The sequence below is a fragment of the Triticum aestivum genome, chromosome 5B, assembly GCF_018294505.1.
Source record: "Triticum aestivum cultivar Chinese Spring chromosome 5B, IWGSC CS RefSeq v2.1, whole genome shotgun sequence".
Taxonomy (NCBI): Eukaryota; Viridiplantae; Streptophyta; class Magnoliopsida; order Poales; family Poaceae; genus Triticum; species Triticum aestivum.
The window spans coordinates 515,267,787-515,295,184 of NC_057807.1; the positions used below are offsets into that span (position 1 = coordinate 515,267,787).

Consider the following 27,398-nt stretch of genomic DNA (forward strand, 5'->3'; position numbering starts at 1 on the left):
TGCAGGCTGCCGTGCCTTCACCGCCGAGCTGCGCAGCGTGGCCTGGTCGGGCAAGTTCAAGCCATATCTGCCCCCGCGCTACGATGGCACAACTGACCCTGCGGAGTTCCTCCAGCTCTATGAGATGGGCATTGAAGCTACCAACGGGGACGAGAAGGTCATGGCGAACTGGTTTCCTATGGCGCTCAAGGACGGTGCCCGCACCTGGCTCCTGAACCTAGCTCCTGGCACGATTTCCTCCTGGGACGAGATGCGCACCCGATTCATCGCCAACTTCCAAGGCACCCGTGACCGGCCTCCGGCCATGAGCGACCTGCGCCGCATCAAGCAGCAGCCAGGAGAGACCCTGCAAAAGTTCATCCAGCATTTCAACAACACTCGCCTTAAGATCCCCAGGGTGTCTGAGGAGGCCATCATCTCAGCCTTCTCTGACGGCGTGCGTGACATCAAGATGAAAGAGGAGCTTGCGATCCATGAAGACCTGTGCACCTCCCTGGAGCTGTTCAACTTGGCGACCAAGTGCGCCAGGGCTGAGGAAGGACGCCTTTCCCTCCTTGAGCTGCCGGCTGCCGACCCAGAAGAGAAGAAGCCCAAGGTCAAGGACGTGAAGCACAAGGGGGCTGCCATGCTTGCAGCAGAACAGGACACCAAGCGAGGCAGGGATCAGCCTGAGTCATCCAAGGGCAGTCGATACTGCGTGTACCACGACCTCCAGACCCACAACACCAACGAATGCCAAGAGCTCAGGGACGTGCGGGACGTGCGTGCCGGCGGACGCCCCGAGCGCAATGACCGGGGCTATGTCCGAGGAGGAGGAATAGGTGGAGGACGATGGGAAGATCGTGGCCCTCGCCAAGGGTGGCTTGACCAACCTCGCGAGGTGTTGGGGAACATAGCAGAAATTCAAAATTTTCCTACGTGTCACCAAGATCTATCTATGGAGAAACCAGCAACGAGGGGAAGGAGAGTGCATCTACATACCCTTGTAGATCGCTAAGCGGAAGCGTTCAAGAGAACGGGGGTGAAGGAGTCGTACTCGTCGTGATCCAAATCACCGAAGATCCTAGTGCCGAACGGACGGCACCTCCGCGTTCAACACACGTACAGCCCGGTGATGTCTCCCATGCCTTGATCCAGCAAGGTGAGAGGGAGAGTGTCGGTGTCAAAACTGGCGGATCTTGGGTAGGGGGTCCCGAACTGTGCGTCTAGGCGGATGGTAATAGGAGACAAGGGACACGATGTTTTACCCAGGTTCGGGCCCTCTTGATGGAGGTAAAACCCTACGTCCTGCTTGATTGATATTGATATTATGGATGTTTACAAGAGTGGATCTACCACGAGATCAAGGAGGCTAAACCCTAGAAGCTAGCCTATGGTATGATTGTTGTTGTCGTCGTTGTCCTACGGACTAGAGCCATCCGGTTTATATAGACACCAGAGAGGGCTAGGGTTACATAGAGTCGGTTACAATGGTAGGAGATCTACATATCTGTATCGCCAAGCTTGCCTTCCACGCCAAGGAAAGTCCCATCCGGACACGGGGCGAAGTCTTCAATCTTGTATCTTCATAGTCTTGGAGTCCGGTCGATGATGATAGTCCGACCGATGATAGTTCGGCTGATGATGGTAGTCCGGCTATCCGGACACCCCCTAATCTAGGACTCCCTCAGTAGCCCCTGAACCAGGCTTCAATGACGATAAGTCCGGCGCGTATATTGCTTGGCATTGCAAGGCGGGTTCCTCCTCCGAATGATAGAAGATTGTGAACACCAGGATAGTGTCCGGCTCTGCAAAATAAATTCCACATTTCACCGTAGAGAGAATAATATATACACAAGTTCAATCTGCTGACGTTTTTTTTTGCGGCATGACGTCACGCCACTACCAAGCCATTACTTGAATCGTTTTTTACTCTACCACCTCAGCGCATTTAGCGAAGCGGTTTCCTTGGCACGTCTTGTCGAAGCAGAGATCGTGTTCCCCCTTAATCCGGGATTCTCATCAATACGGACGTGGGTAACCCAACCGCGCCATTGATGGTGACGCTTGGGGGATAAGCGAGTTTTACCAGGCCGGTGGGGGACGCGTAGACTTCGCCCGCCCATATAAGGGATAAGGATTCACCTTTTCACCTACGCCTTCTTCCTCCTTTGCTTATCCATCTCCGCGCACTCGAGCTCCAGCGCCCAAGCCCGCACATCTCGTCTCAACCTTCCCCAGTCATGTCTGGAGCGGGAGGCAAGTGGATGACCTCCTCCGTTACGGAGGAGCACATCGAAAGACTGCGCAGCGCCGGATACCTGTCCGGCGACATCGCGCACCGGCTGCCCGACGAGGGGCAGCTCATCCCCACCCCCAGGCCCCATGAGAGGGTCGTTTTTCTTCCCCACTTCCTCCGCGGACTGGGCTTTCCACTTCACCCCTTTGTCCGGGGGCTCATGTTCTACTACGGCCTGGATTTCCATGATCTGGCGCCGAACTTCATCCTCAACATCTCGGCGTTTATCGTCGTGTGCGAGGCCTTCCTCTGCATCCAGCCCCACTTCGGCTTGTGGCTCAAGACCTTCAATGTCAAGCCGAAGGTAGTGAAGGGCACTCAAGCGGAGTGCGGAGGCGCCATGTTGGGCAAGATGCCCAACGTCCTTTGGTTCGAAGGGGCCTTCGTGGAATCCGTCAAGGGGTGGCAATCGGGGTGGTTCTATATCACCGAGCCGCGCGACCCTAAGTGGGCGGCGGCCCCCGAGTTCAGATCTGGTATCCCCACGCAGCTCACCTCCTGGAAAGAGAAGGGCTTGCTGTGGGGTAGTTCGGAGGAGGTGACGGGACTCCAAGCCTGTATCCAGAAGCTGGTGAAGAAGCTCAGGCTGGTTAACGTGGTCCAAGTCATGCTCGTCCGCCGGATTCTCCCATGCCAAGAGCGGGCATTCAATCTGTGGGAGTTCAATCCGGAACAGCACCAGGCGCTGAGCGGGCTCTTCGACACGACGTACGAAGGCGCCTGGAGGGTGCTGTTTAAGGGCGCCGAAGCCCCCGCATCCGCGACTGAAGATCGCGGATTTCGCTCGCAGCGCCAAGCCGACGAGGTAAGTGATTCTACCCCTTTACGGGACACTTGCTTTTCATAGTTTGACTCTATGCGGGTTTTAATTTCCCCTTTTCCTTTGACAGGACTGGATGAGGAAGGCGGAGCAGATTATCTGCCCGGCTCCTATGCCAGAAAACCCAGTAGACGCCCGTCTAGCGAGGCTGCTGGTTCCGGCACCGCACGTGGTGCCGGAGAAGAAGGCCAAGAAGGAGGCCACGGGTGCTCGAAAGAGTTCCCGTTTTCAGGTGTCCGACGACTCCGGGGCGGACTCCTCCCCCGAAAACGAGGAGGAGAAAGAGGACTCTCTCCCAGAGGGGGGAGAGAGGAAGAGGAGGGCTTCCCCAACAGGGGAGGCCGAAGGGTCCAAGAGGGGAAGGACTATTCCCCCGGACAGCTCCGCCAACATCAACGTTGGCGAGGAAGAATGGCCTTCAAGGGCCAGGCCTCCGGCGAGATCGTAAGTATCCGGATTCCTGAATGAGTTATAATTTCTTTTTCTGCGTCACATAGTGTCATTCTGATGCCGCATGCTGCCTGTAGTCCGGCCAATGATGATCTCCCCGCTTCATCGAGCGGGTCGTTGGCTCCGTCGGAGGTAGACTCCATCCCGACCGCCTCCACCCCTCGCGACACCGAGGACGCCGAGGTGGGATCCCAAGAAGGGGCCCATCAGGGGGAGGCTCCGGAGGCGCCACGAGGCGGCCTCCCGGACTTTGCGCCGGACTCCATATCAGAACCCGCAGTGGTTCCGGAGTCCGGCCGGCGGCCCCTTCGCACGAAGGGCAAGACCGTGACGCCGGCGGCTTCCGTCCAACCGGAGGCGCCGGATAATTTGTTGGAGGCGCTCCAGAGCGCTTCCATCGAGGAAGAACACCGCACTATTATGAGTGCGGTGATTCAGAAGGTACAGCTCGCCAAGAGCGGGCTGACCGAAGCCTGCAGTAGCCTTCTATCAGGCTTTGAGGTAAGAAGTTAAAAATATGCAATGTAATACCGCATAGACAGTAGCCCCTGATGCTCGGTTCGGTGTTCGGAAAGAAAAGCCAGACTGAGGATCTGAAAAAAAAGATATACGCAGGGTTGCTAAAAAATTATGTCAATATGGGTTGCAGGCTGCGCTGCTGACCTCTGCCGCACTGACTGCGGAGGTCGGTGCTTTGAAGCAGGAGCTCGAGCGGTCCGAGCAAGAGCTCGGCCGCGCCAAGAAGCAGCTCCAGGACAAAGAAGGTGAGTAACACCACTTTGAACTTGTACCTTACAGAAAAGGATTTAGGTTGCAACAAAAAATAACAAGGATAACATGGGTACTGCAGGGGCCACGAACGAGGTGGCGACCCTGAAGGAGGCCGTGTCTGCGGCCGAACGCAATGCGGCCGCGGAACGAGCAGAGCGAGAAAAGCAGGAGGCGCGGGTGGCGGTGGTTCAGCAAGAGCTCCAGGCTCTCATGGAAAAGCATGAGAGTTTGGAGCGTGACTCAAAGACTCGAGAGTCCGAGCTTGCCTCGGCTCTCGAAAGTGCCAAGACTGCCAAGGCCGATGCCCATAAGTCCCTTCAGGAGATTGAGTTGGTGAGGAAGATAGCGGCGGGTAAGGCATTTTTCATGCAAAGCAAGCATGTGAATGTAAATTACGTGTTACTTACCCGTATTCGGAGCTCTCCAGGGGCATTTGCAGATCTGCCTCGCAGTGTATCTGATGCCGCCGCATTCTATCGAGCCGAGGAGGGGAGCTCAACGGAGAAGGTCTTCTGGTCTCAGTATGCTGAGGCCGGCCATCCGGTGCCCCCTAGCGACCAGCTGAAGCAGCTGGTCGAGCTCCACAAGGTGGCCGAGCAGGCCATGAAGGGCCTCATAGTCCGGCTGTGGCCTGGAGAGGCCATGCCTGGGAGCTACTTCGGCCTCGTGTGACGGTTGGTGGATGCGTGCCCCTGGGTGGAGGTTATCAAGCGCTCCGCCTGTATTGAAGGTGCTCGTCGGGCCCTTGCCCGCGCAAAGGTGCATTGGGGCAAGCTGGATGCGGAGAAGCTAATCACTGACGCGCCACCAGCGGGCAAGGAATATCGTACGCCCGAAATGTACTATAGGACTGTCCTGAAGGGTGCCCGCAAGATTGCGGATGAGTGCCCCAGGGATGTAATTATTGAGTAAATTCGCAATGTGTTATCCTGTGCGCTGAAAACTTTGTTCATATGCGCTAAGCAACGCTTGTTTATTTAAAATATTACCTTCTGTGCGGCCGTTTATTAAATCTGAGAGATGGCAAGTCGTCGGCTTCAGCCCCCATGCCACGAGTGCTGGGGTGTTCGGGATAAACTTGAGCACTCTTGTTCCCATTTTTGGGTCCATCTAGGGAGGCGCTCAACACAACGAACAAGGCAACCGGACTTATAGTGCTTGAACACTCTCACTTAGCCATAGAATTCTATAATTTTAAATTTCGGCGAAGCCCCTAGTATTCGGAAGACCGAATTAGGGGCGCTATCCACGCCTTCGTCGGACATTATCCGGAACTTCGCTCGAAGCGGCGTAGGTCTTTAAGGACCCGAAAGGACCTCTCGAACAGCGACCAGTCTCTCGCCTTATCATGACAGTCAGTTTTAGCTTTCTCCACTGAGGCGTTAACCCGGCTCAACCGGGGCGCAATCGCAGTGGTTCTCCCAGTGCTACCTTAGCCGATAGAACGGAAACGTAAGGTGCCAAACATGGGAGCCGGGCAAACCCAACTATTGACCCAAGACATGATTCGGAGCCGATTCATATAATGCTATAAGTTCGGGGTGCCGCACTTGTGAAAGTGTGCGGACTTTATCACACCATAATGCGGGGAACATAAGCCCCTGGTGTATTTGGCCGTACCAAAATGTACGGATGCAACATGTCGTAAATGAACATATATATATAATGTAATGCAATTATGGGCAAAAAGTGCTGCATTTTATTCGAGAAGATCTGTTATGAGTACGGAATGATACAAATAGTGCGGAAAGCAAGGGATTGGACGAATTAAAGGCGTCTCCCTCCAGGGGTAGGCCGCGGAATGGTGTATTTAACAAATTTAATGCTCGTAATGGAGACCACCTGAGTGTTCGTCGCGGCCTTTGTCCCTCCCTGGCTGTTGCATCATGAGTTCGGCAGGTTCGCCGCCGGACAGAGTTCTGTATAAAAAAGAAAAATAAAAGATAAAAAGAGCGACACACTTGGGAGCCCCTGGTGTGGTCGAACCGCACTCTGGGTCTGTTGTGGTTGTGCCTCTCCCCCTATGCCCATGGTATCTCCAGGGCGTAATTATGTACGCGGAGAGTTTGTCTTACAATTGAGCGAGGGCTGGGGTTGAGGCCGCATTGCTACGCGTGCTCGGAACGTGCCAGGTGGTCTTGGTTGATGTTGCTCCGGGCGCGTTTGGCCGTGTCCGGTCGTTTAACGGCCGGACTCGAAAATTGCCTTAAAAGGCTGCTCTGTACTTCTGCCGCGAGAGCCGCTGTATGTTCCTCCGTTCGGAGGGAGCGTTCCGTGTTTCCATTGACCGTGATGACTCCACGAGGGCCTGGCATCTTGAGCTTAAGGTATGCATAATGCGGCACCGCGTTGAATTTTGCGAACGCGGTTCGTCCGAGCAGAGCGTGATAGCCACTGCGGAACGGGACTATGTCGAAGATTAACTCCTCGCTTCGGAAATTATCCGGGGATCCGAAGACCACTTCCAGTGTAACTGAGCCTGTACAACTGGCCTCGACACCTGGTATGACGCCTTTGAAGGTTGTCTTTGTAGGTTTAATCCTTGAAGGGTCTATGCCCATCTTGCGCACTGTATCCTGATAAAGCAGGTTCAGGCTACTGCCGCCGTCCATCAGGACTCTCGTGAGGTGAAATCCATCGACGATTGGGTCTAAAACCAATGCGGCGAATCCGCCATGGCGGATACTGGTCGGATGGTCTCTTCGATCGAAAGTGATCGGGCAAGAGGACCATGGGTTGAATTTTGGGGCGACTGGCTCCATCGCGTATACGTCCCTTAGTGCACGCTTCCGCTCCCTCTTGGGAATATGCGTTGCGTATATCATGTTTACCGTCCGAACTTGAGGGGGGAATCCCTTTTGTCCTCTGTTGTTCGGCGGCCGGGTCTCTTCCTCGTCATCGCTGTGTAGCCCCTTGTCACTGTTTTCGGCGATTAATTTGCCTGCCTGCTTGAATACCCAACAATCTCTGTTGGTGTGGTTAGCTGGCTTTTCGGGGGTTCCATGTATTTGACAGGAGCGGTCGAGTATTCGGTCCAAATGGGACGGGCCCGGAGTGGTTCTTTTGAATGGCTTCTTCCGTTGACCGGGCTTGGAGCCTCGGAATCCGGCGTTGACTGCCGTATCCTCATTGCTGTCGCCGTTAATGCGGCGTTTGTTTTTGTTTCGACGCAACCTGCCATTGCGGTCCTTGGTATCCGGACTGCCAGCGTTTTTGCTGAGGTTGTTGCTGCGAGCTAGCCAGCTATCCTCTCCCGCACAGAAGCGGGTCATGAGTGATGTGAGGGCTGCCATGGATTTCGGCTTCTCCTGTCCTAGGTGCCGGGCCAGCCACTCGTCGCGGATGTTATGTTTGAAGGCAGCGAGGGCCTCTGCATCCGGACAGTCGACGATTTGATTTTTCTTTGTTAAGAACCGTGTCCAGAATTGCCTGGCCGATTCGTCTGGCTGCTGGATTATGTGGCTTAGGTCATCTGCGTCCGGTGGTCGCACATACGTGCCCTGGAAGTTGTCGAGGAATGCGGCTTCCAGGTCTTCCCAGCATCCAATTGACTCTGCGGGCAGGCTGTTAAGCCAATGCCGAGCTGGTCCTTTAAGCTTGAGCGGGAGATATTTGATGGCGTGAAGATCGTCGCCGCGGGCCATATGTATATGGAGGAGATAATCCTCAATCCAAACCGCGGGGTCTGTTGTGCCATCGTAGGATTCGATATTAACGGGTTTAAACCCTTCAGGGATTTGATGATCCATTACTTCGTCAGTGAAGCATAGTGGGTGTGCGGCGCCTCTGTATTGAGCAATATCGCGACGTAGCTCGAGAGAGCGTTGTCTGCTGTGTTCGGCCCGGCCGGAGTAGTTGTATCCGGCGCGACGGTATTCGTCGTGGGTCTTGGGGCGCCCACGTGATCCATAGATAGATCTGGATTGTCTTGCCTTGTCCTCCAATATATCTCGCAAGTCCGGCGCGTTCCCCCGTGGCTTCATGCTTTTTGAGCGATGCCGGGGTACGGTTTTGGTGGAGGGCTTGCATGCCTCTCTGTCGCGGCCACGAGGTGGTCGGTCTGCCGTATTGTGCGCTGGTGATGCAGGTTTGTACGCTTCCTCCTCTAGTCGGGGGAGCAACTTGCGTTTTGGGTAACTTTTGGAGGGGCGTTCGAGTTCATACTCTTCGGCCGCGAGGACCTCGGTCCATCTGTCGGCCAGTAGGTCTTGATCAGCTTGAAGCTGTTGCTGCTTTTTCTTTAGGCTGTTTGCCGTGGCCATTAGCCTGCGTCTGAAACGCTCTTGTTCGACGGGATCCTCAGGCACGACGAATTCGTCGTCGTCGAGGCTTGCCTCGTCTCCGGAGGGAGGTAAGTAATTATCATCCTCGACCTCTTCGTCTGCCGCCCTCTCGTGAGGGCTTGCTTCTGCCTCCTCCTGCGCTGGATCGTGCTGGAGGGGGTTGTCTTCGGCACTTTCCGGGGTGCTATTATCTCCTGTGCCGGAATCTCCATTCTTGCTGTGGCGGGATTTAGAGCGGCGCCGCTGACGTCGGCGCTTGGGCTGTTTCTTTAAGGAATCGGCCTCCGCTGCTTCTTCGCCGTCCCCATCTTTTGGGGTGTCCACCATGTATATGTCGTATGACGAGGTGGTCTTCCAGTGTCCTGTAGGCACTGGTTCTTGATAGTCTCCGGCATCGTCGTCCATACCGTCGATGTCTTCGGAGTCGTAGTCGAGTACGTCGGTTAGATCGTCGACGGTGGCTACGAAGTGGGTGGTGGGTGGGCTCTGAATTTCTTCGTCGTCCGCGTCCCAACCGTCCTGGCCGTAGTTCGGCCAGGGCTCTCCGGATAGCGAGAGATGCTTCAGCGAATTTAAGATATCGCCGAAGGGTGAGTGCTGAAAGATGTCCGCAGCGGTGAATTCCATGATCGGCGCCCAATCGGATTCGACTGGCAGGGGCGCAGGAGGTTCGGAGTCCGGCAGAGAGTCCGGCACCTCGGAGTCATGAGCTTTATGCGGGACAAGGTAAGTGTTCGGCTCCATCGCCGTAGAAGTTGCAGCTCCCGAGGCGGTGTCCAGCCATCCGTCCTCGATCTGAGCGATCGGCTCCGGACTATGGGTCGGAGCGGATTCGTGTGCGGCCTCCAAGGTGCTGTCCGGCGGCAGAGTTAGGTCGTGCCCATCGTGACAGCGCGGCACGCTCGGCTGTGGCTCAGATCCATCGAAGATCAAGTCCCCGCGGATATCGGCCGTGAAGTTTAGGCTTCCAAACCTGACCTGACGGCCAGGGGCGTAGCTTTCGATCTGCTCCAGATGGCCAAGTGAGTTGGCCCGCAGTGCGAAGCCGCCGAATACGAAGATCTGTCCGGGGAGAAAAGTCTCACCCAGGACTGCGTCGTTGTAGATTGAAGAGGCCATCAAGCCTATCGGTGACGACACAGAGGAACTCTCAATGAAAGCACCAATGTCGGTGTCAAAACCGGCGGATCTCGGGTAGGGGGTCCCGAACTGTGCGTCTAGGCGGATGGTAACAGGAGACAAGGGACACGATGTTTTACCCAGGTTCGGGCCCTCTTGATGGAGGTAAAACCCTACGTCCTGCTTGATTGATATTGATATTGTGGATGTTTACAAGAGTGGATCTACCACGAGATCAAGGAGGCTAAACCCTAGAAGCTAGCCTATGGTATGATTGTTGTTGTTGTCGTTGTCCTACGGACTAGAGCCATCCGGTTTATATAGACACCGGAGAGGGCTAGGGTTACATAGAGTCGGTTACAATGGTAGGAGATCTACATATCCGTATCGCCAAGCTTGCCTTCCACGCCAAGGAAAGTCCCATCCGGACACGGGGCGAAGTCTTCAATCTTGTATCTTCATAGTCTTGGAGTCCGGTCGATGATGATAGTCCGGCCGATGATAGTTCGGCTGATGATGGTAGTCCGGCTATCCGGACACCCCCTAATCCAGGACTCCCTCAGAGAGGTTGAGGAAGACTCCATCCAGCAGCAGCACAACGGCGTGGTGGTGATGGAGGAGCGTGGCAATCCTGCAGGGCTTCGCCAAGCACCGCGGGAGATCAAAAGGGAGAGAGGAAGGGCTGCGCCAGGGAGAGGTCAAAACTCATGTGTTGGCAGCCCAAAACCCTCAAGTATATATAGGGGGAGGGGAGGGGGCTGCGCCCCCTCTAGGGTTCCCTCCCCAGGGGTGGCGGCAGCCCCCAAATGCCATCTGGGTGGCGGCCAGAAGGGGGAGAGAGGGGAGGCGCGCCTGGGGTGGGCCTTAGGGCCCATCTGCCCTAGGGTTTGCCGCCTCCCACTCTTCCCTGCGCCTTGGGCCCCTTGTGGGGGGCGCACCAGCCCACCTGGGGCTGGTCCCCTCCCACACTTGGCCCATGCAGCCCTCCGGGGTTGGTGGCCCCACTTGGTGGACCCCCGGGACCCTCCCGGTGGTCCCGGTACGTTACCGAAAAAACCCGAAACTTTTTCGGTGACCAAAATAGTACTTCCCATATATAAATCTTTACCTCCGGACCATTCCAGAACTCCTCGTGATGTCCAGGATCTCATCCGGGACTCCGAACAACATTCAGTAACCACATACAAACTTCCTTTATAACCCTAGCGTCATCGAACCTTAAGTGTGTAGACCCTACGGGTTCGGGAACCATGCAGACATGACCGAGACGTTCCCCGGTCAGTAACCAACAACGGGATCTGGATACCCATGTTGGCTCCCACATGTTCCACGATGATCTCATCGGATGAACCACGATGTCAAGGACTCCATTGATCCCGCATACAATTCCCTTTGTCTAACGGTATTGTACTTGCCCGAGATTCGATCGTCGGTATACCGATACCTTGTTCAATCTCGTTACCGGCAAGTCTCTTTACTCGTTTCGTAACACATCATCCCATGATCAACCCCTTGGTCACATTGTGCACATTATGATGATGTCCTACCGAGTGGGCCCAGAGATACCTCTCCGTTTACACGGAGTGACAAATCCCAGTCTCGATTCGTGCCAACCCAACAGACACTTTCAGAGATACCTGTAGTGCACCTTTATAGCCACCCAGTTACGTTGTGACGTTTGGTACACCCAAAGCATTCCTACGGTATCCAGGAGTTGCACAATCTCATGGTCTAAGGAAATGATACTTGACATTATAAAAGCTTTAGCATACGAACTACGATCTTTGTGCTAGGCTTAGGATTGGGTCTTGTCCATCACATCATTCTCCTAATGATGTGATCCCGTTATCAACGACATCCAATGTCCATGGTCAGGAAACCGTAACCATATATTGATCAATGAGATAGTCAACTAGAGGCTTACTAGGGACATGGTGTTGTCTATGTATCCACACATGTATCTGAGTTTCCTATCAATACAATTATAGCATGGATAATAAACGATTATCATGAACAGGGAAATATAATAATAATAACTAATTTATTATTGCCTCTAGGGCATATTTCCAACATGAGGACCGCTGGCAGGACCAGCCTCGCGAGGGAGGTTGGAGGGATCAGTCTCGCGAGGATCACCCACAAGGCAACACGGGCCTCCCTCCTCTGCCACCACAGCTGAGGAGGAATGAAGACCATCATCAGGACGAGGGGGCTGGAGGCTTCCAGGAGCCGTGTGCAATCACTTGCATCTTGGGCGGCGCTCAGGCCCTGACCTCTCAGCGCATCTTCAAGCAGTTTGCTTGCGAAGTGAATGCAGTCCTCCCCAAGCTCGAGGCCACACGCCCTCTCAGGTGGTCAGCGTGCGCCATCACGTTCAGCTTAGCGGATCAGCTCAAGTGCGCGGCCACAACCAGATTCCTCCCGATGCTTTGTTCCCCAATCATCAGCAATGTGCAAGTCACCAGGACCCTCATCGATGGCGGAGCAGGGCTCAATGTCCTGTCCGTCGAGACATTCAACAATCTCCAAGTACCATACAATCAGCTTCAGCCAACCAAGCCTTTCTCAGGAGTCACTAATGGTTCCACGGTTCCGATAGGACATGCCCGCCTTCCTATTACCTTCGGGAAGTGCGACAACTACCGCACTGAGCTCATTGACTTCGACGTCGCGCACATTCGCCTGCCGTACAATGCCATCCTCGGGTACCCAGCTCTGTCCAAGTTCATGGCCGTGACTCATCACGGCTACAATGTCCTCAAGATGCCAGGAAGCGGTGGAGTCATCGCGGTGCCTTGTGAAGAGAGGGATGCTGTGTGTTCTCTGGAGCGTGCTTTTCAAGCCGTGTCAATTGAAGACCCAGATCACAGGAGCGGAAGGCTTCCCGAGGCAGTCCCTAAGAAGAAGAAGACATTGCCTGGTCCGAACCCTCGGGAGGCAGGCCCCTCAGGGTCCGCGCCCGTTCAGGGGGTGCCTCCTTCTGTCACATAGGAAGGCGCGCCTGGCGCCCTCCTCGAGCAAGACTCAGGGGCTCTTTCCTGGAGGGCCATCGACTTTGCTAAGATCACGAGGGAGGCGCTCGGGCACCACTTGGAGGCGTGTTTCAAAGCACGTTTCCCTTAGGAAGGAGCGAGGCAAGGAGGGCCGAACCCTCAGGAGTTCGTCAGCGAGATCATTCAGGAGCTGCAGGAGTCAAGAGTCATGAGTGGCAGCCGCCGCTTACCCGCCGTAGCTCCCCATCTGGGCGAGGATGGTGGGCTGCGCGTCTGCATCGACATACCAGGACTCAACCGAGCCACCTCTCAGGAGCGCCTCTGGCCCTCACGCGTGGGACGCTGCGAAGGTCCACCCCATAGCTATGTTCGCATGCCTTACGGCTTGCCGAACGCGGCTGTTGTGCGTCAGCGCCTCATGAGGAGCCTCCTGGAGGCTCAAGCGGCCAGGCATTCCACAGTCCTGGCAGAGATGGAGATGGTCCGCGAGGAGCCGCCAGCGCCTCCGGAGCCTCCCGAGGCTCCTGGGCCTGGGGGCTCGTAAAGATTGGCTTCCGCAGCGCATGCCATCCGCTACTTCAGCATCCCTTCATCTTCAGCATCATCAGGTGACATCCTTCGAGTTTCATTTTCAGCTGGGAGCGCCCCCAGGGCTGCATCATTCCCAGGCCGCGTGGGTCCGTCCCTGCGGCATGTATCCCTTTTATTCATGTTTTAGCTTAGTTTGTTGGGGGCGCCCCTCGGGCTGCATCATCCCCAAGTCGCTCGGGCCCCACCCAGCGATGTTCGCCTTTTTCTGCGCCTATCTAAATGGATTTGCTCCTTCATGATTAACGTGCTTGACTTAATCACCCGCTCGATTGACACCAACTGATGGAGCTGCTCCATAACGGCACGACGCTTGCGCATGGGTCCGTCCCTGCAACGTCGACAAACCGGATTGCTGAGCTCTGGCCGCGGCAACCCCGCAAGGCGCCACCTCACCAAGCCTTCAGTGCCTCGTCACCCTTCCAGAGCAACCAGTGGCTGGCTGGCAATTGTAACGGCAAACCCTCATTTTTCTTGTGATGAGCTCGCAGGATCTCTTTAAGGAGCAGCGCCGGGTGAGGCCTTCACAGTGTCTCCTTCACTCTCGTCTGCGCAAACCGCTTGCACGTTAAAGGGGGGGTACCTGAGCATCGCGACTCATGGACTCTTACTGGCTCTCCAGCCCTCACCTCCTGGCCTTGTCCACGGCATCGCGACCTGGCATACCAGCGACGGCTGAGCTCGCTCGAGGGCCGGGACTTGAGGACGTAGAGCACAAAGGGGAGTAAAGGCGAGAGGGAAGAGGCACATGGGGACCTCGCCAGGCAACTCCTCAGCTGCCGATGCGTGGGCCTGGCGCCGCGCCAAGGAGTGGCTTCTGACTCCCGAGATAAGTCATCCTCCAGAAATACTAGCTATCGCAGCACCGACCTCGCACCTAATGCAGTCCCGTTTTGGCAACGTCGCGCTCCTTTTTCACCGAACGATGGTTGCTTGAGCGCTAAAGGGGACCTCCTGAGCATCGCGACTCAGGGGCTCTTACTGGACCCCGGGCTGCTCACCTCCTGGCCTTGACCATGGCATCGCGACCTGGCATACCAGCGACGGCTGAGACTTGCCTTGGGACCGGGACCTGTCGGTGCAGAGCATCAAGTCCTCGCGAGGTTCGAAAGGAAGAACTAAGCTAAGACGATATGAGCATCTCACACCGCTTCACGATTAGGATCATATTAACAAATGGAACTACAGACACCTTACAAACCCCCACGGGGTGTGTTCTTGGCTCCTCGCAGGAACAAAAGATGTGAAACCTAAGCAGGTCTAACTATAGGGACCCTGACGGCAGACGCCATCATCAATAGTGGGACGCGCAAGGCCGGCGCCAGCCTCATCCAGATCAGCCGCGTCGACTGTCGGGCGTGCCGGCCCTGCTCCGGGCACGGCGCGAGCTCGGAGGCTCGTAGCTGTCGTCGCTCGTCGCCGGAGTCAGAAGGAGCTCTGAAGAGTCGCCGGACCCTCCGAAGCGCTCGCTGCTATCGGAGGAGCTGCTGGAAGAGCAGGCAACGATAGGCCTGGTCCCCGCCGCTTCGGAACTTCGGCCGCTGCCTCTGGGACATCACTATACCTGGCCAAACAGGCCGGCCTGGCCCGGCACGACCCGACCCATAATAATCGTGCCTGGCCCGGCACGGCCCGCCAGGGCACGATTACTATATGGGTTGTGCCGTGCCGGCCCACGTGCTGCGCCCCTAGGCCCAGACACGGCCTAGTTAGTAAATGGGCCGGCACGTTGGCCCATTTAGCATGGTGGGCCGCATATTTTTAGCCTGTTATTTGACGCACCGAGCGTTTTTAGCCTATTTTTATATATTGGGCCATATATAGATGTATAAAAAAATAAAAAACGTAATCAGGCCGTGCCGTGCCGGCCCGCGTGCCCAGCCTCCCGGCCCAGGCACGGCCCAGGGTGTGCCGCGTGCCGGGCCCGACCCGTTTAGCCCGTGTCATGCTTGGCCCAAGGCGGGCCGTGCCGCGCGTGCTCACGGGCCGGCCCGAAAAAAAGGCCCATTTGGCCAGCTATAGACCGCACTCCAGTCGGTGCCCATCTTCGTCGAAGACCTTGAAGAGCATTAAGGAGGCGCCATCGTAATCCAGATGGATCACGAGGGCCCCCTCTGATCGGCAGACCCGGGTGATCTCGCCCCAGCCCCGGGTCATGAAGACCTTGCCCGGAGCGACGACCTCGACATCCACTTCGGTCACAGGAGTACGGCAGTCGGCGTGCTGCAGCCAGAGTTTGAGAGCCCCCCTTGGCGAAATCTCGAAGGCGGAGGAAGGAGGAAGGCGAATCCAAATTCGATGAGGCATGACGGCGTGAAGAACAAGCTCGCGAGAGGAGCCCTCGGCGTGAACTCCGGGAGGAACGACGTGCACCGCCGTAATCCACCGGCGGCGACGGCGCCTCTGGTGGTGCCGCTTAGCGCCTGCGCCTTCAGGACCCTCGATCTGGGCGTACAAGGGCAATGGGAATCCAGGCGGCGGCCGCTCAAACCATGGCCTCGACACCTCCTGCCGAGCACCCCCTTCTCCGTAGCAAGAGACGAGACGTTTCTTCGGCGGAAGCGGGATAGGACCCTCTCGGGGGGGGGGGGGCTTCCCCTTCTCTTCGGCAGAAAACCGACGGATTGGTGCCATTGGCGTATGGTGGAGCAAGGGCAAAGAAAAAGATGGAGAGTAGCAGGAAAAGATGGACTGGAAGGGCTCGCGCCGTTCTGTACATATAGCCGGGGGAGGCCAACCGCCGGCCTTCATGATCGCAGGTAATCATGACCCGTTTTGCATGCAGGGACTTGTCAATTCGTGCAGTTGCTGAGGAGTCGTGGGGAAGCAGGGACGCCCACGTCCAATCAACCGCCCCACGGCGCCCAAGGCTGCAGGCTGATGCGGCCCGCGGCGCTTCACACTTGCCATTTCGCTTCTCTGCTAAGCCAAGTCCAGGCGCGCCTTGGGCCTGGGGGCTACTGTCGGCGTTCTGGGAATGGGGGTACCCAGACTTGCCTGCATGCAGCCGGCGGTGTGTCTCAAGGAGTGGCCCAGTACGGCCCATCTTCATCAACACATGCTCAAGACCCTCGCGAGGGGCCAAGCCTCGCGGGGTGGATGACAGGAAGCTTCCTCGGGCACAGCCTCGTCAGGCTGGCTCGCGAGGAGGCGGAGAGATCAAGGCAGGGTACCTCACAAGGTGCCCATGACGCAAGCCAAGACGACCGAAGCCAGGCGGGCGCCAGGCGGGCGCCGGCCTGCGCAGAGTCCTTGTTTCCCCTTTGGTCCAAAGGGGGCAAGCGCAGGCAAGAGTATCAAGTAAAGGCAACCATTTCGGTGCAACAAGACCAAGACCAGCAGAACGGCAGGATGGAGGTCATCGTGGAGACCAAGCCGGCATCACTGTCAGAGTCTTTGGCAGGCGAGGACCGACTTTAGCCAGGATAAGTGTACTAGATGTTCCCCTTCAAAATGGCCAATTGTTGGCGCCCTTCCTGCTCAATATTTGGGAAGAGGACCAAGGCCTCGCTCTATAAATAGGACTAGCCACCACAGAGTAGACGAAGAGAAAAAGGGACTCGGATCCAATCCTTCCCAAGATGCATCACCTCCACAAGAACTCCTCCCCTCGCGAGGCAGTTCTTCCTTTGTATTGTTCATCACCAGCCCTTGAGGCAATCTACCACACCACAAATTAGAGTAGGGTATTACACCACAATGGTGGCCCGAACTAGTATAAACCTCGTGTCCCTTGTATTGTTCTTCGTGTAGTTTAGATCATTGCGAAGCGACGAGACGTAGGTAGGTAGGAGGTGTGATCTCCGCGCGCACCCCAGAGTTCGAACCTTGAGGGTCTGCCGGAACCCGAAATCTGACAGGAAGAAAAGGCGAGAGCAAAGGACACACGTGCTCGAGGTATTGAGGAAGGATCTAGTGCCAATCTGGTATAGAAGGAAAACTTCCAGTCCCACAAGTTCAAGAACAAGGGCAAGCTTGATGGTAAAGCAAAGTTTGATGGGAAGAACAAGGCTGTACAACACACGAACTTCAAGAAGAACAGTGACAATAAGAAAGGTGCTTGTCATGTGTGTGGAGATCCTGATAATTGGGCTCCTAGTTGTCCTAATCGCTATGACAAGCGTCATCCTGGGAAAGGCGGCAAGACCGCTAATGTTGTCATCAGAGACATGAAGGATGCTGGGTATGGTATATTTCCCACTATTCTTTCAGTATGTCATTCTCCTGATTGGTTGATTGACAAGGGTGGTAATGTGCATGTATGCGGTGATATTTCCATGTTTTCGTCTTATCAGACCGCGGGGACTTCAACCGTGCTGATGGGCAACGGTTCAAGTGCTTCTGTTCGTGGTGTTGGCACGGTTGATCTAAAGTTTACTTCGGGCTGCGGCTGAAGAACGTGCATTATGTCCCCTCCGTCAATAAAAATCTTGTTAGCGGATCTCTTCTGTGTATAGATGGCTATAAGCTTGTCTTTGAGTCGAATAAATTTGTAATATCCAAGTATGGAACCTTTGTTGGTAAAGGCTATGAGTCAGGAGGCCTATTTCGTTTATCCTTATCAAACGTTTGCAATAAAGTTGTTAATCATATTTGCAACAATAGTGAATCAAATGTGTGGCATTCACGTCTTTGTCATGTTAACTTTGGTTGCATGTCGCGACTAGCGAAGTTGAACTTAATCCCTAGTTTCAACACTGTCAAGGGATCTAAGTGTCAAGTGTGTGTGCAAGCTAAGCAACCTCGTAAGTCTCGCATGACTGCGGAGAAGAGAAATCTTGCACCACTAGAACTTATACATTCAGATATATGTGAAATGAATGGTGTTTTGACAAAAGGTGGAAAGAAATATTTCATGACGTTAATTGACGACTCCACTAGATACTGCTGTGTGTATCTTCTGAAATCTAAGGACGAGGCTTTGAACTTTTTCAAGATCTATAAAGCTGAAGTGGAAAACCAACTTGATCGGAAAATCAAGAGGTTTGGGTCCGACCGTGGTGGAGAGTATTTTTCCAATGAATTTGATGCTTTTTGTGCAGAACATGGTATAATCCATGAGAGGACGCCTCCCTACTCACCTCAGTCAAATGGGGTGGCCGAAAGAAAGAACCGTACTCTAACTGATTTGGTTAACGCCATGTTAGACACATCGGGTCTCTCCAAGGCATGGTGGGGGGAGGCAATATTGACAACATGTCATGTCCTAAATCGAGTCCCCACAAAGAACAAAGAGATAACTCCATTCGAGGAATGGGAGAAGAAAAGGTTAAAACTCTCTTATCTGCAAACATGGGGTTGTTTGAAGAAAGTCAATGTTCTAATTCCAAAGAAGCGGAAGCTTGGACCAAAGACTGTGGATTGTGTTTTCCTGGGATATGCTTTTCATAGCATTGGCTATAGATTCTTGGTTGTAAAATCTGAGGTACCTGACATGCATGTCGGTACGATCATGGAGTCGACTGATGCGACTTTCTTTGAAGATATCTTTCCCATGAAGGATATGGCTACCTCATCTAATCAGGAGATGCCTAGTTCATCGAATCAGGAACCAGTTACAATTACTGAACCTGCCATTTCGATTGAACACTTTGAAAGTCCTGTGGAGGAGAACAATGAAGTTCCTATTAGGAGCAAGAGACAAAGGACTGCAAAGTCCTTTGGTGATGATTTTCTTGTGTATCTCATAGATGACACTCCCAATTCTATTTCAGAGGCTTATGCATCTGAAGATGCTGACTACTGGAAGGAAGCAGTTTGTAGCGAGATGGATTCCATCTTGGCGAATGAAACCTGGGAGATAACTGATCGTCCTTATGGGTGCAAACCTATAGGATGCAAATGGGTATTCAAGAAGAAGCTTAGGCCTGATGGTACTATCGAAAAGTACAAGGCTCGGCTCGTGGCTAAGGGTTATACCCAAAAGGAAGGTGAAGATTTCTTTGATACTTACTCACCTGTGGCTCGACTGACCACTATTCGAGTTCTACTTTCACTAGCTGCCTCACATGGTCTTCTCGTTCATCAAATGGATGTTAAGACTGCTTTCCTAAATGGAGAGTTGGATGAGGAAATTTATATGGAACAACCAGATGGGTTTGTAATAGATGGTCAGGAAGGGAAAGTGTGCAAGTTGCTGAAGTCTTTGTATGGACTCAAGCAAGCACCCAAACAGTGGCATGAGAAGTTCTAAAGAACTTTAATAGCTGCAGGCTTTGTTGTGAACAAAGCTGACAAATGTGTGTACTATCGCCATGGTGGGGCGAGGGAGTTATGCTTTGCTTGTATGTTGATGACATACTGATTTTCGGAACAAATCTGAATGTTATTAAGGAGGCCAAGGATTTCCTATCTCGCTGTTTTGAGATGAAGGATTTAGGAGTGCATGATGTCATTCTGAACATCAAGTTGTTGAGAGACGATGATGGTGGGATTACATTGCTTCAATCCCACTATGTGGAAAAGATCTTGAGTCGCTTTGGCTAAAGTGACTGCAAGCCATCTCCAACACCATATGATGCTAGTGTGTTGCTTCGAAAGGATCGGAGAATTGCTAGAGACCAATTGAAATATTCACAGATCATTGGCTCGCTTATGTACTTAGCCAGTGCTACAAGACCTGACATCTCTTTTGCTGTTAGCAAACTAAGTCGGTTTGTCTCAAAACCAGGAGATGTGCATTGGAAAGCTCTAGAGAGAGTTTTGCGTTATTTGAAAGGCACTGGAAATTATGGAATTCACTACATCAGGCACCCAAAGGTGCTTGAAGGGTATAGTGACTCAAACTGGATCTCAGATGCTGATGAGATAAAGGCCACGAGCGGATATGTATTCACTCATGGAGGTGGCGCTGTTTCTTGAAAGTCTTACAAGCAGACCATCTTAACGAGGTCAACAATAGAAGCAGAACTCACAGCACTAGATACAACTACGGTCGAAGCAGATTAGCTTCGTCGGCTCTTGAATGACTTGCCGGTAGTTGAGAAACCTGTACCGGGTATCCTTATAAACTGTGATCACTAAAGTGAGCAGCTCAAAGGATAACATGAAGTCATCAAGACACGTTCAGAGAAGGTTAAAGTCTGTCAGAAAAATGAAAAACTCCAGAGTTATTGCATTGGATTATATCCAAACGTCTAAAAATCTGGCAGATCCTTCTACTAAGGGTCTATCACGTAATGTGATAGATAATGCATCGAGGGAGATGGGTATGAGACCCACAATATGAGTTGTTCATAGTGGTAATCTATTATTTGTGATCGAAGATCCCGTGAATTAGATGTGGAAGACAAGTTGTTGGTCAACTGGGAGGAGAGTATCCTTATTGTTAAAAATACCACTCCATGAAGATGCAATACTCTCCTAATCTGCATGGCAGGTTAATGTATATCTTAATGTGTTCTAAGTGGCTCTTTGAAGCAGAGATGTTGTCCTGCAGAACATCTTTTGAAGAACGCACATATATGAGTCTGATTGTTAAACGTCACAATCTATGAGAGTAGGGTTCTCTCTAGTAAACTCATGAAAGGTCTCGGAGTATGACGCATAAGCTCCACCCGTGGGGAAGACCCACGGTAGCCACATATCGGTCAAGCTTTATGTGAAGCTAGATTCGCAGAAAACTTGCAGTTCAAGGCCCAGTCCACTGTTCAAGTTGCTAACTAGTGTAGCATAGAGTTCTAGGTGGAAGTTCAACTTAACAGTCTCCACTGCAGTACCGGTATATAAAACAGTGTTTTGGAACCAAAGGCAAATTTTGTGTGCCTCTGGGATCTAGTGGGGGATTGCTGGAATTTAGTCTATTTTGGGACAGCCCAATAATTATATCAGAAATTCCTAAATAAATCCTAGAGGCCCACTTAGCCCATTTGTGCAAGGCAAGGGATACTACTAATGTTTAGTCCCACATTGCTAGTTGAGTGGGAGTTGGACCTCCTTATAAGGGAGGTTCTTTCCCCACTTGTATGAGCATGAGAACAAGAGGGACATCCACGCGTGCTCCTCCTCCGCCGCCCGCCTCGCCACGCCTCGTCACAACGCGGGTTGCGGGAATGAGCCGAGCCGATGTCTAAATATTTTCCACACACTACGGGTATACGAAAGGTCACTCGGAAGCTGAAACATTTTTTCTATCCATGGACACTGAATCCGAACGGCGCGTCTCTTCGGCTGCTGCCTGTTCGTTTCGTCTCCTGCGTTCCCTTCAGCTCCCTGTGCAGCCTCTCGCCTCCTTCTCTTGCGCCTATAAAAGGGAGGTCGCTCCTCTCAGAGAGATGCACCAGAATCTCTTCCTCCTCTCGCCACAAGTTCCTGAGCACTGCGCTGCTGCTACCTTCTTCCTCATCCCGGCTTGCGGCGTGCATCACAGGTCGGGGCAGTAGGCCTCCGAAACCGCACCTTTTGAGTCCTGTAAGGGAGAAGGGTGATAAGGTTTTTGGGGAGCGCTCTGCGCGACTACTGACTTCTTCGTCACGGACGCCCCGGACTCCGACGACTACTTCCCCGACGTCGACAACCTCCTCGACGACATGGAGGACACCGACCCCAACTCCAGTGCCTCTGCTCCTGCTGCTGTCACGTACGTGTTTCTCCCCTTTCTATTAGAGGTTTTGCTACAGTTCCTGGTTCTAGTATTTGCCCTACATATGTTAGACTCTATTTCATATATTCAACCTGCTATACTGTCTGCTCTAGATATGTTTAGTTACGGTTCATATATGAACATGTTGTTTACCTTCTCTTTGTCGAATCGCATGGCTTGTTTTATCACTGCTATACTAGTCATGCTTTATCTAGTATTTATGTTAATAAAATCATTCGGAAAATTGCTCATATTTCCAACAGAGGGCACCCCTGCCCTCTCGTCCTGGATCGAAGGACGCCGACCTGTCAGGAGGCAGAACAGCTCACCCCCGAGCACGGATGGACTGGCCAACATGTTGCCGGGGAGAGGACGAGCCCTGGCCACCTCACCTCTCACAGGAACCCTGTCATTTTCTACTTTCCGATCGACATGTCTTAATCCCACTGTTAAATCCGCTGAAAGTATCTGGGAGAGAAATTTCAACAAGTGCTTTATTGTGAAACGCCAATGATGTACAATACCTTATTGGAACTAGACAGATGAAAAGATGACGATAAATAGACTTCAGAATAATATCTGAGCCCATTGTGAGCCGCTAAAAACTCTGAAGATAATGACAGGGGTGCGCGAGATATTAACATCATGAACCACCCAAAAAATTAAGCTCTTTATCTTGTCAGCGTTCACTTGTACCAGAGTTACCAACTGCGTGTCAAATCAGCTTACACAGTTTCAGTCACAATGAGAAAACATGTTCATATCCACCAGGAGAGATATTTCTCCCTTGCGATGAAATTCAGAGTGGATAGTTGGAACATGGAACAGAGGCAAAACAATCCAGCAGAAAATGGGACTCAGTTGTCTCAAACCATATGAAACCTCACAGCAAAAATCTCAGACTGAAGTGCTAATAGTGGAGGAAAAGTCAGGTTAAGCATCAAATATAACTCAATCACTTCACTTGAGAGTTGAGACCTTCATCAGGGTAATTTTCCAGATCACCACCAACCTCAGGCTGCTGCTGCTGCTTGCAAAACCAGGAAGCAGTGATTAGGCTTGTGGGAAACCATGTAGTTTCAGAAGCACACAGTCACTCCTTCCCTGGTACAACAACTGCAATGTTATCTACCTGAACTGAAGTAGCAGGATGCAGTCTGCAGAGCACTGAATTCAGCAGCTCACAAACAGCACTTCATTGGAATCAGCTATGTGATCCTGAAAGCACTTTTAAATTCCATGTACTAAGCCGAGCACAGATAATAACAGACAGACAGACAGACAGGCGAGGAAAAGAAATGCACTTGAATTGATGCGAGCTCTTATGCCGAACAGGCTACAAACACAAACACACTACTACTACCTCCATTCGGAAATACTTGACGTGGTTCTAGTTCAAATTTGAACTATGAACTTCCCTGGCAGAAAATGAAGGAGCTACCACCGGCCTCTGCACCAATCTATTGCACAGCCATAGTAGCATATACATCATCCAGTATACCAATTGAATCTATATAATATACTATCCATCTTTGCCCAAAAGAATCAAGGCATGTACTGTATGTCTGTATCCCCTTCATTGCTGATTGCTGCGCAAAACTTTACAGGACAGAGGCTGCTGCTCTTCATCAGTCTGAAAAACTGCTAGTAGGTGCTAGCCGTGCAGCCAGCTGAGTTTCTCTGAGAAGAGCGGCGGCCACCGGCCGGCCAGCTTAGCTCACCCTCTGCGCGGCGGCGGCCGACCTCTTGGCCCGCTTGGCCTGGTGGATCTTGGTGTAGACCCGCCTGGTCCTGAGGCTGAGCAGCACATCGAGGCCGAAGCCGACGACGCAGGCGGCGGCCATGACGACGAAGACGAGGCGGTAGCAGTGCGCGCCGGAGCAGGTGTTGCCGCCGCCGGGCACCTTGGTGGCCTCCGCGTCGTAGAGGAGGCCCGCCAGGAGGCCCGAGAAGAGGAAGGAGCCCAGCGGCAGGTTGAGGATGAGGATGTTGTAGATGAGGCCGTAGTACTTGAGGCCGAACAGCTCCGACGCCGTGGGCACGGTGACCGCCAGCCGCACGCCGTAGCAGACGCCCACCACCACCGAGCCGACGAAGAGCGACCCCGGCATGCCGAACGCCATCACCACGTACCCCGCGCACATGAGCACCTGCGACGCCGCGTTCCACACCGGCCGCGGCAGCGCCCTCGTCCTGGAATTCAGTCATGTCTCACAACGTTAGGCAGTGTCAGAATTAATTAAGAGATTAGGTTGCAAAGACAGGCCCTCATTATATATATTCACTTTGGAAAGTACATAATGATGATCGAGCAATAATGAGAGCAATCTGAGTTTCTGGATCTCTATATGCACATACTGATTGACAGTGATCGATGTTTCGAATATTTCTATGCATGATCGAGAAGCAAGAAAATCAGTCAGTGATCGTTGTTTGGCAAGGTTAGACAGTGCCAGAAAATGGAATGAACAGGTTACTACTCCCTCCGTCCCCAAATGTAAGACACTTTTTCATACTACTATAGTGTCAAAAAAACATCATCCTCATTTACATAATAATTGACTTGGACAATACTACTACACCATTAGTGATCAAAAAATCACGATTGTTCATTGATACTACTAGCAATCTGAACTTGACGAGTTCTTTTCAGAATGTGACACGCTGATTAAAGATCATGCTCGCGCTCTTGTCCAACCGGGCTAGCCCCCTTGCTTACATTAATAAAAACATAACGAAAATAACCAGTTCATTATACAGGTAGGTACTAACAAGTTGAGGCACGATTCATGCGAGATCTTAGTGGTGAGAAACCACCACCTACTACTACTCAACTGAAGTACTGAACCGATATGAAACAAACAGAATTGGCCATAGCTATCAGGCTGAATAAAATATCTGCTTCTTTCTACCTAAAAGAGAGCGTGAAAGGGACGCGTCGCCCACCGGTAAAAGGCGCCCCAGCTAGCCGCATGCCTGCCCATACACTGCATACACAAGTTGACACTTCTATACTCGGTCAGGAGGTGCGGTCGCAAATTCCTCCACGAAGTTGACGCCCACTTTTCTATGCTCCCATCCCAGGGCTTGTTTTATCCGTTACGTTAAAAAGTCCCCCACTGCTAAACTTTTCTATGCTCCCCGGGAGTATTTTTCTTTAACTTTTATGGGCATCACTCTGTTGAATATATCTGAGGCGTCGGTGAACGTCTTTTTGCCTAAATAAACAAATAAAAAACTGCCACTTTGCCGTCTACTTCGTGCTTAAGATACCACCACCGCAGCCATTTTAGTCCATTATCTTTTAACCAAAATACTAGTAGTATGGTGGTGCTTAAGATAGAATATGCACAAGATAATCATTCATCTCAGATCTCTTGTGTACTTCTCACACGACCCAGGCCGCACATTCATCTCATCTGAAAGCAACAGCCACGAAATCTCTGCGCCGTCCATGCGTTTATACTACTTATTCTAGTTTATTTGATTTTCGGCCAAGAACGTTCACGTGCGATTGTGTGGTGGGGTTCGATTCAATTCTGAGCAAGCTAGATATAGATTGATACGGCCCCAGATCCGTACCGTACCACGGACGGAGGTCGTCGTACCGTAGCGGCAAGGGAAATTAATGGCGGCGAGCAATCATGGCGAGTAAAGGAGGAGGAGACTGGTTTAGTAGTAACGTACTTGATGAAGCGCTCGGAGATGGTGCCGGAGGCGAGGCGACCGAAGAAGCCCCAGATGCTGGTCATGGAGACGAAGAGGGACACGTCGGTGTAGCCCATGGCCACGCCCATCTGCCCCAGGTTGTTCATCACCGCCAGCCCCGTGCCCACGCCCATCAGGAACGACGCGAAGAGCACCCAGAAGTCCACCGACGACAGCGCCTCCGCGATCGTGTGCTCCTCGCCCAGCCGCGGCCGCTCCCCCGGCCCACGCGCCTCCTCCACCTCTCCGTTGCCCTGCGTCGCCACCGCGGTCGCCGCCTTGGAGTCGAGCAGCAGGGGGGCGGCCGCGCCCTCGGCGTCGGCGTTGGCCGCCTTGCGGGACTTCATCCAGGAAGTCCAGCCAACGTACGCGGGCACGGCGGCGGGGGCGGCGAGGAGCACCATGAGCACGGCCACGAAGACGGTGGAGACGAGCCCCCCGCCGCCGCCGACGCCGGTGAGGTCGGCCGCCAGGAGGTAGAGCGCGATGGCGACCGCGAGCGTGCTGATGGCCGCGAAGCCGCGCGCGTCGGCCTCGTCCCCGCCCGAGTCGGCGCTGGCGACGCGGCCCTCGCGGAGGAAGACCATGGCGACGGCGCAGACGGCCGCGGGCACGACGGCGAGCATGACGAGGAAGGAGGCCGGGTCGTCGGCGAAGAGCGCGGAGCAGACGTCGGTGAAGATGGCGGTGCTGAGCCCGACGTAGCCCTTGAGGACCCCGGAGACGGGGCCCCTGCTGCCGCGGAAGTTGCGGATGCAGGTGACGAGCACGGCGGTGTTCATCCAGGTGGTGGAGTTGCCGCCGAGGCAGAGGCAGACGCACATCTGCCAGTAGGGCAGCGGCGCGATTGTTTTCGACACGACGAGCCACTGCGCGCCGTAGCCGAGGAAGCCCTCGAGGGAGCCGATGGCGAGGAGGAGCCAGGTGGGGAGGCGGTCGGAGGCGAGCCCCGCGAGCAGGCCGAAGGCCTTGCCGACGTCCTTGGCGACGGAGAGGCCGTTGAGCTGCAGCTGGGTGAGGCCCATGAGCGTCTTGATGGAGTCGGAGTAGTTGGAGAAGGTGTAGTTGTTGCCCGAGATGCACTGCACCCACACCGCCGCCACCAGCCCCAGCCACCGCCCCCACGCCGTCCCCGCCATCGCGTCCAGCGCCGTCGACACCATCGCCGCCGGCCAAACGGGTCTCGAGCCTACTACCTACTACGGCTCCTTCTACACTGTTTGCTTTGGCCGCGTCTGCCTGCCTCGGAGTGGGCGGGAGGCGGTATGGGAGGGAGGGCGGGAGCGGGGGCGGTGGAGGCGCGTTGCTTTCCGCGCGTGTCGCGTCGGTCAGTGGGACGGGGCGTGGGTGGGGGGTTTTCGCCTGAGAGGTCACGCTAAGATGAGATTGGGGGGTTTTAGCGAGGAGGATGGCGGTTGATTTTATAGGGAGGCAGGGGGAGACACGGGTCGGAAGTTTGCTTCGGGCTCTTGGAGAGCAGGCAGGACATTGTCGCATTGACGGCGGTGATTCTGTGGATTTTGTTTGGCCCTTTCCGGACGAGAGGCGGCGGTAATTTTGGAGCGAATTGACAGTGAATCCGGCGACTATTGGCACGGAATCATCACGGCGAGACTGTGATTTTCCCTTGTTACTTTTTTTGACGGGATTTTCCCCTTGTTGATTAATTTTGTGATGATGACGTGAACGCTACGTACTGCCGTTTTCTTTCAACCTAATCAGCTGTTTCATCAGTTTTTCTGTTTGCGGATTGTCGGTTGTCGTTGTATTTGGCGGGGTGGGGGTGACGTGTGCGCAATCTCTAGCG

At 53.6% G+C, this 27,398-nt stretch overlaps 1 protein-coding gene across 1 annotated transcript; it reads right to left on the reverse strand.

Annotated features, from left to right (window-relative positions):
• Positions 1-23,173: 23,173 nt before the first annotated feature.
• LOC123112868 (protein NUCLEAR FUSION DEFECTIVE 4) lies at positions 23,174-26,976 on the reverse strand. The gene is made up of 2 exons (XM_044533968.1): positions 25,571-26,976; positions 23,174-24,076 (listed from the first exon to the last, which is right to left on the reverse strand). Exons 1-2 carry the CDS (start codon positions 26,752-26,754, stop codon positions 23,596-23,598), a joined length of 1,665 nt encoding a protein of 554 aa, XP_044389903.1. The 5' UTR covers positions 26,755-26,976; the 3' UTR covers positions 23,174-23,595.
• Between the last annotated feature and the right edge of the window lie 422 nt (positions 26,977-27,398).